This window comes from Culex quinquefasciatus, chromosome 3 (genome assembly GCF_015732765.1).
Source record: "Culex quinquefasciatus strain JHB chromosome 3, VPISU_Cqui_1.0_pri_paternal, whole genome shotgun sequence".
NCBI classification, from domain to species: Eukaryota; Metazoa; Arthropoda; class Insecta; order Diptera; family Culicidae; genus Culex; species Culex quinquefasciatus.
Window position 1 is genome coordinate 151,069,423 of NC_051863.1, and position 12,175 is coordinate 151,081,597.

The 12,175-nt window shown below is 40.3% G+C and overlaps 3 protein-coding genes across 3 annotated transcripts; all 3 read left to right on the plus strand.

Moving 5' to 3' along the window:
• The first annotated feature begins 1,061 nt into the window (after positions 1–1,061).
• On the plus strand, positions 1,062–4,336 carry LOC6048330 (cilia- and flagella-associated protein 20). Its single transcript, XM_001865231.2, has 2 exons — positions 1,062–3,476; positions 3,533–4,336. Exons 1-2 carry the CDS (start codon positions 3,129–3,131, stop codon positions 4,238–4,240), a joined length of 1,056 nt encoding a protein of 351 aa, XP_001865266.2. The 5' UTR covers positions 1,062–3,128; the 3' UTR covers positions 4,241–4,336.
• Positions 4,337–6,637: 2,301 nt separating this feature from the next.
• On the plus strand, positions 6,638–8,393 carry LOC6051390 (pyrimidine-specific ribonucleoside hydrolase RihA). The gene is made up of 3 exons (XM_038262410.1): positions 6,638–7,043; positions 7,113–7,483; positions 7,550–8,393. The coding sequence occupies exons 1-3, from the start codon at positions 6,965–6,967 to the stop codon at positions 8,129–8,131; spliced, it is 1,032 nt and encodes a 343-aa protein (XP_038118338.1). The 5' UTR covers positions 6,638–6,964; the 3' UTR covers positions 8,132–8,393.
• Positions 8,394–8,643: 250 nt separating this feature from the next.
• On the plus strand, positions 8,644–10,764 carry LOC6051394. Its single transcript, XM_001867805.2, has 3 exons — positions 8,644–8,902; positions 8,976–9,098; positions 10,529–10,764. Exons 1-3 carry the CDS (start codon positions 8,781–8,783, stop codon positions 10,662–10,664), a joined length of 381 nt encoding a protein of 126 aa, XP_001867840.1. The 5' UTR covers positions 8,644–8,780; the 3' UTR covers positions 10,665–10,764.
• Positions 10,765–12,175: the final 1,411 nt, after the last annotated feature.

Sequence of the window (12,175 nt, forward strand, 5' to 3'; positions counted from 1 at the left end):
AACGATTTCATATTTCCCCATACATTCGTGAATCAATCTAGCAAAATTATAATTTCAAACATGCAATGTAACAAAAGGGTTCAACAGATAACATTGAAAACTTTTCAGTTTGTTCAAGGTATTGGAACAGTTTGAAAGCAATCTATCGAGTCAATTTCATGTTCTGGTGATAGAAATGAAACTTGGGCGGGTGGACGATTTTCCGTCTCCGGTGGTGGCTTAAACGATTCATTGATTCAATGCATGGACTATTAGGGTATTCAGAATATGGGACTTTTTTCAAAAGCTCGCTCCACAAGCTGAATATTGTTTCTTGATCTTTTTTAGGACTCTGAGCCAAATATGAGTAAATTTGGTCAACATTTACCCATTGATACTCGAAGGTGAAGTTCGCATGGGAAAAATAAAAAAATGCAAGAAAAACTATTTTTTTACTGTTTGGTCTGCACTGTGCGCTATTTCCATCGAAATATTCTCAAGAGTGAGTTTCTTATTGAAAATTTAATGCTCTACAACTTTGTACAACATACCAAAGCTGTAAAACTCGATCCTAAAAAGTTATTAGCAATTTCAAAAGGTCATTTTTGCATGAACGTTTTTTTACCCACTTCAGGCTCGGGTATCAATGGGTTAATCTCAACCAATTTCGCTCAAAATTTGCACAGATGCTTAAAATAACCCAAAAAACCGTTTTCCGCTTGTGGAGCAGGGGGTCATTTTTTCTGGGCACCCTAATGGACATAGATCCTATAATTCTGTTCAAAGGGTGTTTTCGAAATTGCAAAAAATACGTTGTATGGAACGCGTTGCAAAACTTTATTTTTCACCACTCGTCGTATTTATCCAACTCCGTGAACCTCGTTGGATAAATGTTCAACTCGTCCTGAAAAAATCCCTTTTTTGCAACTTGTTGCATGAACTACCATTTGAGTTTTAATCAAAATTAAATAATAACTGAAACCGAAAATGTTGAAAAATAAGCCGATTACAACGATTGGATTGCTTCAGTCTGATAAAAAAATATCAAAAATGGTAGCAAAAAGCATGATAAATTTTGTCAATATTTTAATTTCATAAGTTTTTCGCTCCAAACTCTCAATCACAAGTGAATTTTATAAGCCGGATCCTCAGGCTGCACCACATTCAGCCCCAATTCCAGCGTTGGTTTCTTCATCCGGTTGACCAGCTCCCTGGCTTCACACAATCTCCGCGCACTTATGACAGCCGGCTTCCTCGGGGACATCGCTGTGTGAATTCCGCCGCAGAACCGATTCTTACGCGCTTCCATCGACGCGTCCATTTCGTACGGGTAAGCCCTTAGTGGAAGATTGCTTCTGGGCACGATATCGTCCAGTGCATTTATCGTTGCTTCGTGATCGCAGGAAATACACTTGAGAGCGCCCGATAGCTTGAGTTTGGTTCCAGCTGCCGCGATGCTCTCCTGTAGCTTGAGGAACTTGGTCAGCCTAAGCTGAAGCAGGTTCAACTTTTTGGAAACGTTTCGTTCTAACGTGCTCAGTTCAGTTCGATCTACTTTGACTTGAATTTCTGGCGTAAGATTTTGTATAAGCTGGAGAAGGCTCGCTTTGCACTCTTCCAGTTTCTCATCGTGTTGCTTCAACGCTCGTCCAATGTCGGCGATCGTCATCTGGAACTGTTGCAGCGGAACTCGCGTCTTGAAAAGTTCAAAATCAACTCGATCTTCAATCTGGAACTCGAGCTGAAGAACTCTTTCGACGGTATCGTTCTTGAGGTAACTCACGTCACTCATTAAATTTTTTATATGATCGTTGATTTCTTCTTGGAAGTCGTCAAACTTCTTCTCGTACTCGGCTTCAAATTGTTCCACGTGGTCATTTAGCGATGTAAACTGTTCCTTAAGCTTTTCCACGCATGTTTGTAAAGTTTCCATCAATTCCGCAGCATCTTTCTGTGTTCTCTCTATGATGGCGAGCCGTTCTTCTTTTTCCTGGAACAGTTCGTCAATCTCCTTCTGCACGAACCGTAGATTGATGATCGCACTTGCTGCTTTCTGGTGAAAATTGGCTTTTACCGTCGTTTGTGACTCATCACAAGCTTCATCGGATTTACTGAGAATCAGCTCACTGCTTTGTGATTCCTCGGCCAGCGGCAATACTCCGATCAAGCTGTTCAGCACTCCTCGGATGGCTTCGATTTCTCTCTCCAGATGGTCGGGAAGTTGAATCGAGGCTGAACTTTGAGTAACCGGACTGCGCATGAACGATCGTCTGGCGTTGGCAATCTGCGCAATAGATGGGATTCCTTGGCTGTAGAAATCTACCGGAAGTGTCTCGATCGTAAGACGACGTGAACCACTCTGCCGGTCGGAAGGTTGACGAGAACGGAATCCAGGGAAGTGGTCCGAAAGCAGGCGGCTTATGTTTTCGACTTGCATTTTTAGGACTGCGATGTCGCCACCGTCCAGATAGGGAAGAACTAGCTTTTCCAGGCGGGTAAACTCCATCATTACGTCACTCATCGTTGCCGTCAGTTTTCCCAAGCTGACCTCGATAGTGTCCAAGCGAGATGCCAAGCTTAGGTAGTCCAGCGGGGATTCCGGATTGAGGGACTCTCTTCGGGAGCAGAACTGTTCCACGTCTTGCTCGGTGGGCAGAATCGAAACCTTACGTTCAAGGTCCTCCAACTTCTGGTTGATGTCTTCGATTTCTACGGAACTTAGGCTTGATCGATGCGATAACTTCGGCTGAAATGACCCATTTTGAAAACCCGTTCTCTCAATCACCAACCAACTCCATACCTCATCCTCCTCAACGTCTTCGCTGGACCGATTTCGAACCTGAAACAGTTCGCGTCCATCACGCTCATGAACCGTCACCTGAACCGAGCTGGCCTGTTCCGATGAGCGCAGCAGCAGTGACTCGAGCTGTTGATCCGGCGGAAGCTCAACGCTGGATCGCTGGGAGCCAAGCTTACGCACGATAATGTGTAGCAGGGTATGAAGCGTGGCAAAGTCCACGTTGCCCTCGTCCGGCGTTCCGATGGCCAGATCAACCAGCTTCGCGAGGGACACGTCGACGGTCATTTTTGTTGAAGTTTATTTTCGGGTTGCCTTGACTATGAATAGATTTTTAACTTGATGAAATTTCATGAAAAATTTAACCCGACTCAGCAGTCTTGGAGATCGTGCAGAGATTGTGTCATCACTTCATTGTCCTGTAATGTTCCGGAACACGTACCAGCGCGGGTTTCTCGTGGTGTTCAGCAGCAGTGGAAGCAAGCCGTTGGAAATTTGGGACGTGGTCACGAAAAATGGCCACGCCAAACGCGTCACGGACGTCGATTTGAAGCAGCTCTCGTTCGAGCTGATGGGGGTCAACGTAGCTACCACGTACATGGTGGCTCCGAGATGTCCGTGCCCGTCGTTGGCCGTCAAGTTGCCATTTCTGGTGCTGCTGGTGAAGAACATGAAGAAGTTTTTCTCGTTTGAGATTCAGGTCAGGAGAGTTGATTGAATTTTGCTCTCAGAACTATAATATTGTCAAGTTTACAGATATTAGACGATCGCAACCTGCTCCGGCGGTTCCGGGCCTCCAACTACCAGAGTGCGACCCGCGTTGATAACTTCTGCACCGTAATGCCGCTCGCGTTAACTCCCGGGTGGAACCAGATCCAATTCAATTTGGCTGACTTTACCCGCCGGGCATACGGAACCAACTACGTTGAAACGGTCAAAATTCAGATCCATGCAAACGTACGCGTTAAGCGAGTCTACTTTAGCGATCGACTATATCCGGATGATGAGCTTCCGGCGAACTTGCGGTTGCATCCACCACTAAGGCCCCTCAAGATTGGTCAGGTGTACCGAAAGAAGGGCAAGCTGCCGAAGGATGCCGTCGAAACGGTGCGACCCACGACTCCGGTTACCGCCTTCACCGAGGAACGTACAACGACAACAACGCAAGAGATGACGATGGATTTTTCGGGACCAACGACAACTGTGAGCTTCTCAACGATAAAAGAAACTACGTATGAATCTACGGTCGAGTACGGGGGTGAACCTACCAAAGAGGACGATGCTAATCCAGCAGAAGAAGAGCCGGTCACAGCTAAACAGGTAGAGGAATCAACTTTAGATCAACCGGAAGAAGAACCTGGAAAAGCTTTAGTGGAAGAAGAAGCAGAACCTGAAGAAGAACCAGACTTGGTCTTTGAGTATCATGAAATTACTACAACGACATATTCGTCAAATCCACTCTAACAATCGGAATGTAAAATTTTGGAATGTTTAATTTATTTTTCTGACAATTTAAATAAATTATTCGTTGAATCAGACTTGAACCGCAATTCAACGAACTTTATCATCCGTTTCCTAAACAATGTTTATTGTAAGTGCATTAGAATTATCCATCACAAAATCATCAGGGTAGTTCTGGACTACTTTCAGCATCCATGAGTATTTGTTGTTCAACGAGTTACGATTTATCTCAATTCTCAAAAATGCCCACCCTACCAGCTGTTTCAACGTGCAGCAGCATAAACAACACACATGTTGCACCGATATGATTATGGTGCCAGAAGTTCTCGCACTCTGGTTGTGGTGAGACGAGAACCGGCTAAAAAATAATATTTATGGTATGCAAACAAGAGCTGAGGAGATTGTCCCTTGGCTGCGGAGCGATAAACATAAAACTTCAGAGTGAGTTTGAACCGACTGTAATGCAGTAAATGACGTTTAAATTGGATAAAGACCATGATTGTGTTATGTTTGCTGTGGTTTTGGGTAATGTTAGTGAATTTGAGAACGAATGCAGTTGCATGGGAACAATTTATGATACAATTCAAAATAAAAATGCTTCAAGTGAAACGAACAACCTTTAAAAAAAATAAATAAATAAATTGTTCACTCTACAGCATTGCCTTGGCGTTCTCGATTGCAAGATTCCTACTCGAAACTAGGTGTCCGAAGGCTTGATTGATGAGGCAATTGCACACCTAAGCTTCCATCCACCTCGGGATTCGAACTGACGACCTTTGGATTGTTAGTCCAACTGCCTACCAGGACCCACGGAGACGACTCCTATTCCGTTAACTCTAGGTTAGACCGAGGCCGACATTTACTTCCTCGTCCGACGGAAGGCTTGATAAGACAAATCTCGTCTTGAAAAATGCCTGAACTTGAAAACAACATCAAATACCGTCAGTGTGGGGATCTTTTTGGTTTGTTTGTTTATTTATTTTGGATCCAATGTGAATTTCCGGCTAGATTGATAATAGAGGAGAGTGGGGAGACTTGATCCCCAGGGAAACTTGAACCCTAGCCCGCATCTCGTCAGCGAGTGGATAAAAAACTTAGCTTTGTTCAAGAAAGTTATGAATCAAGCTCAATGTAGAATATAAAGAAAAAAAATGTTTGGACTGAGTTACAACATTTTTATTTAAAGTGCTGCAAAAAGAATCCAAGAGTTCTTTGTTCTATGTATTTTTTAGTACAGAAAATAATTATTCAAATCCTTACTTTTTTTACATGAATTATTTGATAAACTTATCAACTACAAATCCCTTACGCATTTGACGTTAAATTCATTGTCGTACTTTTTTCACAATCAATTGTTTAAAAAAAGTGCGTTTAGGGAGGCTTGCTCCCTACATTTTTAAAGTCACTGAAATCAGCCTTTAGTTTGATTGTAAACATGCTTAATAATAATATTTGAAGTTTTTAAATATTTTAATGTTAAATTTTAAACACAAACGTACAGGTTTTTATGTGTAATTGCTGTAACTTACAGATCATATACATATACAGTGTAAACTAACAGGATATCGTTTCAATAAAATTACAATTACAATCAACAGTTTGAATTAATAAGAAACATTTAGCCTGAGATTTTTTCAAAATATTAAAGGGGTGGTCAAGTCATCCCTAAAGTTTTGAAATTACCGGTTTAAAATATTTTTTCTAAACACATTGCATTATTCAAAGAATTCATCTGATTAAATACCCTTACAAGCCAAACATAGTTGAATGTTTTAGCTTTCAAATCATGCAAAAAGTTCAAAAAGGAACAACTCGTCTCTTTGTATTCGTAAAAGTTCATAGTTTTGTGATAAATTGAGAAAGATATGTGCGATACAAAAAGGGGATCAAGTTTTCCCATCCTCCCCTATACCTTTCCCTATAATCATGGTGGGTTCCAAAATTTCAAGAAATGAGATTATAAAAAATACATGGCCAATTGTGCGAACAATAGGGTCCTAAATCTCTATACCAAGTTCTACGTACAACGGCGAAAAAACACGATTTGAAACTATTTCTGATCACTTTCTTTCATTTTAGTGCAAAACAAATAAATAGACAAGACAACATTTTACGATGGATCAACTATGCATGGTCCCTTTGGAACGAGCTGTCAAGTAGGAATTATTATGTCAAGAAGGGCCGAGAAGCTATTATGACAAATAAACTATTCCGAGAAAAAAGCGTTTAAGTGTTCTACTATTCCACTATGTTCCACTATTTTAGTAAAATTCAAGTTTCAGAAGATGCACCACCACCTAGTTCTATCATCTCGATTTTGCCAAAAGTAGATATTAGCCTTTTTTTCAATGATGCGCAGCGATGTGAACAATGATATCACCAATTTAAGCTTCATTTAAGGACCTAATTGCAGACTAGGACAATTAATTGATTTACAATAAATTCGAATCTTAAACTGTAATTGATCCTTAATAGTAAACCATGCAGGAATGCATTCATGCATGTTAGATGATAGACAATGTTCTGGCTATCTGTTGCGGATGCGTTTTGACCAGTTCAGCCAAAAGTATCGCTATCCAAGTCGCTACCTGTTAGCGTGTGAGCAGTAATTGGATGCATAATTGATTTGATTAACGGATAACCAACAGCTGGTTCTTGTTTGAGAGTGGGCAATAGTTCTTCGTTCAGTAAATTATCTGACATACTCCTGCCAAGTTCAGCAAAACAATGTGTACAATTTCATTCATCTTAGCTCTTCCAGTTGTAGTCTATTGCGTATACCTAATAGGAGCAGGATCAAATGAAGGTATTTTTACAAAGACATTATTGCGTTACATTTCTCCATGAATTCATGTTTCATCTTAAAAAATTCCAGGCAATAACTCAATTCGTCGCGTTATCATCGACGTTGATGCTGGCCCCGATGACGCGTGGGCACTTTATCACCTGATGAGCAGCCCAAACGTGAAGATTGAAGCCATCAGCTGTGTCAAAGGAAACGCGAACGTGACCATGGTGGGGCGGAACGTGATGCGAATTTTGGCCGCGATGGGAAAGGAGAACGAGGTTCCCGTGTTCTTGGGATCAAACGAACGTTTGATTACTCCAGAACCGACTGTGAACCCGGACGATATGTACTTTGGAGTGGACGGATTTTCCGACGTGGATTACTCTCATTTGCCACCGCCGAATATGGCCCTGCTGAAAACAGGTGCAGTTCACGAAATTGCAAGACTCATTTTGAAGGTATCGTTAATGATAAATATCAAAATTTGAAGTTATTAAATAATAATAAACCTTTATTTTTTTCAGTACCCTTCTGAAATAAGCTTCATCAGCTTGGGACCACTCACAAATCTAGCACTGGCTCTGAAAGCATACCCTGAAACTCGTCAACTGATAAAAGAAGTCCTCATAATGGGTGGAAACCGGCATGGTGTTGGCAACACAGAGAGTGCCGCCGAGTTTAACTTTTACCATGACCCAGAGGGTGCCAACATCGTGCTCAACAATTATCCCGGTCCAATCACAATTCTACCCTGGGAAACGGCTAACCGCGAGAACCTGGTGATGAACCAAACGTGGCGGTTCGGGACGATCGCGAGCGTCCCGCCAAATCCCGTGCTGGAGATACTAAACCCCGCGGAACGAAAGGCTCTGGAAGCGGGTGCCAACTGGTTGCCCTGTGACTTGCTAGTTGCGATGGCATTCACCCATCCGGAATTGGTCACGGAGCGGCAGCAATATCCGGGAAGCGTGGAACTTGCCGGACTTTTGACGCGGGGTCAGCTTGTGTTGAACCATCGCAGTGAAGGAACCGGCCACATCACCATCGTTGACAACATGGACCACTTTGCGGTGCAGCGATTGATCATGGGACTGGCCGCAGGATGAGAGGGATGTGCGAGTTTTGGAAAGTAGAAAAAAAAAAAAAAAAAAAACTAGCAAATCTTAAATTTAAGGACTCTTAAATTGATAGATATTCTTAGACCGTAACAGAAGGAAGTAAAATGTAAAAATAAGTATGGAGTTTTATCTTATTTGATTAAGAAATGCTGAAAATTATGAAAAAAAACAAAACAGGCAAAATGTAAAAAAAAAGATTTAAGAATATGTTAAAATGAGAAATGGACATGAAAATATTTAAATATGAGAGGAACTTTTTTTTTTGAAGAGCAAAAAATATGACCTCCAAAACGTGATTTTTAAAAATGTTCTTTTTATATAGAATTATTGTAATAATCTACTTTCATATCGATATAGTGAAGTGTGACTGTAGAAATTTACGCTAATGAACAATTAAATCTGGCCCAAAAGTGTCAACGCTGACCTACATTAACGCCAGCCCGTTTGGCCGTTACCCCAGCAACGGACCGGGTTTGTTTATTTTGAAGACCTCATTCCGATTCCTTCAGCAACCTTCAGGCCACGTGCCACATGTTGTAGCGTGGCTCCCCCAAATCAATACTCACCTGTCTGCGAAGCACGGTTTGCGAATATTCCTTGATCAGCATTAGTAGTTCTGCGTGAACGTTCCACCGAGATGGCTGGCAAAAGAAGGCACGGCGAGTCCGGGAAGCGCAAATCGGTGAAAATTGCCCCGTCCAAGTCAAAAATTTCAAACGACAGCGTCTATCCGGATTACTCCAAGTTCCAGGTTACCTAGTAAGTACCTATCAGAAATTACAAACACTGAAGTGAAGAATTCAATGTGCCTAAAGTGTTATTCAACCTCTAGTCCCGTAGTTTGCCGCCAACGGTACCACCAGGACAAGGTACGCTACGACAAGCAGTTCCAGTACGAGCTGAAAATGCTGGAACTTATGCAAAATTCCGCCTACGACTCGATGCGTTTTCACAGGTCAGTGCTCTCTCCGCCCGAAATTTGCGAATTCCAAACCCCGCGCATTAGGGTACGTTATCCATTAGTGGACCCCTTTCCTATAGTGGACCCTCTGAAGGGTTTTTAATGGAAAATTCAATAAAATCACAATTTCAAGCGTGTTGTTGTCTACAAATCTTTTATTTGGCATGTTCAGCATCATTTAGAACAATGATGACTGACATTGAATTGTCCTTTTCACCAAAATAAGCGTTTTGAGTTCGACATCTGAAATCAGCCATGGCCAATAGCATTTTCACAACAAAACTGCATTTATATTTTATGATTGAATTAACCATCCAATCATTTTTTGACTGATTATTTAACTTCAGCAAGTCGAAGTAATGTAAGTTTAAGGATATTTACTAAAATAAAGCGAAGAAATGCAATTTTCTAGCAAAAATTATGGGGGTCCAATATAGGACAACGAAAATCCAAACTTTTCCAAAAGTGGACCCCTGTTAATTAAACCTTCAAAAATTATGAAAACTGTGTATTCAAGCAAAAGTTTCTCTAAAACATACAATAAATGCTTGTTGTTATCAACCTAAACGCATATTTTTTTCAATTATGAGTATAAATACAGCTGTTTTCATGTTAAAAGTACCAATAATGCTGAAGCCGTAAGAATTTATAATTAATCAAAACTATAGTTAATTGTACTTAACTGAAGCACCATAATTGCAGTTTGAAATGATATTTTATAATAATAAATCAACAACAAAACATTCTTTTCCAATAAACATGCGTGGTTTTATCAGCAACTGTAAACAATTCTATTGTTTAGTATCGGTCAACCATTTATGTAATTAATATGGAAAAATTTGCATCAAGATTACTTTTTTTAAAGTATTTTTATGTTAACAGTGGTTTTTGAGACGTTTTCTCTGATCTTTTTCGGAAATAAATGTGTTTAAATGCCTGTTTGGTTTTTTGTTGTTTAAAGCCAAATTTGTTAACAAAAAATATTTGTTTATGATGAAAAGTGAGCAAAATCCATCTTTTATTCATTATATCTATCATTAGACCTACACCATGCATCAAAACATCAAATTTCGGTTAAATTTGGTATAAAAATAACAGTTTGCCTATAGTGGACCCGGGTCCACAATCGGATTATGGACCCGGGTCCACTATAGGAAAAGGGGGTCCACAACAGGCTAAAAAAACTTTTTTCTCAATTGGCTATTTTTCTGCTCAAAAACAAATAACTGATGAAAAAAATAGTCAAAACTGTTCGAAAGACTTCAGTTTTCATTGTTTTGTACAAAGGGTTATGAAAAAGTGCTTAAAATATTGAAAATTTGTGAAAAATGTGCTTCGGCTCTACTAGGGGGTCCACTAATGGTTAAAATACCCTATCAGTTATCGACAGGTTCCCATTCCCCTTCTATTTTTTCCCCCCGCAGGCACGTAGCCATCACGACCTTGTGGCCTCCGTTGCACACCAAGAAGGAAATTGAGTACGTTCTGGACAAGTTTTTCCGGCTGCCCGACAAGCAAACGCGCCGTCTGCGTGACATCATGAATGCTCCCGTTTACTGAGAGGCCTAGCGAAACCACGTGCTCTTTGGGGGAGGTGGGACGTTCTTTCTAAGATTGGTGCGGAATAAAATCACACTTTGTTGCAATCGGTCTACGAGAACTTTCCATTGTTTCTATGTTTATTTAACCTGTCATGATGCGTCTGCTGAGGGTTGTACAATATCGTTGGGGAGTGTTTATGTTTGGGTTGTAACATTCTATTGGTTTTGTGGCATGTGTGACACACTACATAAGTGCATACTGTTTGTATTATATTTGGCTTCAAGTCATTTACTGTTTAGCTATTTAAAAATATTAATCCGTTGGAGTATGCACTTCCTTAAAACAGTAACTTTTTCTGTTTCTACGCACTTTATATATTTTTTAAGTTACATCAATAACGAACTATATTGTTGGTCTATTGTTTCACGAGTAAACACTTATTTGAATGAGTTTCAATGTGTGAGCCATTTCTTCAGTAAGTAGTCCATAATATTTTTTTACATCTTGTACAGTAATCCAGCAAAACAATGTTTGAGTCGTACATTTATCCAACGAGGTTTACCGAGTTGGATAAAAACGACGAATGCTGAATAAATCATGTTTTGCAACAAGTTGCTTTCAACATTTTTTGCAATTCCCAAAAACGCTTTTTGAATGAAATTTTATGTCAATCATCCATGTGTATTGAAAGGTTTTATATTGCCATTCTGTTATTTTCGGTAGGGAAAAGTAGGCCGTTTCGTTTCTCCAGAAGGACAGGAAAAGTTGACAGTTTCACAGCGTAATTGCAAAATAGTAGTTTATGCAACAAGTTGCAAAAAGAGGATTTTTTCAGCACGAGTCGTACATTTATCCAATGAGGTTCACCGAGTTGGATAAATACGAAGAGTGCTGAAAAAATCAAGTTTTGCAACGAGTTCCATACAACAATTTTTGCAATTTCGAAAAACACCCATTGAGTGAAATATTTAGTCAATTTTTCATGTATTTTGTCAATAAATCGTTTAAATAAAAAAAAACGTTGAAAAGTGTTACTTTTCAAAACAAGTGCTGAAAAGTTCAACTTTTCAGCACCCACTTGAGTGCTGAAAAGTAGAACTTTTCAGCATTTATTTTGAAAAGTGTTGCTATTCGATTCTGTTATTTTTGGTACAGAAAAGTAGGCTATTTCGTCGTTCAAGAACACCCAAAGTTAAAGAACGAGGGGATAGACCTCGCGAAAAGAAACGTGAGGAAAGTGCTATTTTGCGAGAGTATAGTCCTCTCGCGTGTTCATTCGTTCATTGGAACAGTTCATCCTATGAGTGGCTTATATGGACAAACGACCGCCATTTAGTCACCGAACCATGGTGGCCAATACGGCAAAGGCACGGTTCAATATGCCGAAGGTCTTGGGTTCGAGTCTCGGTACCAGTACTTTTTTTTGGTAGATGAACTTTTTTGGAAAATGAACCATGAGTAAAGTACTCTCGGTAATTTCGGGATTTATCCTCTCCGTCCGCACACAGTACCATTTTACTACCGAATCG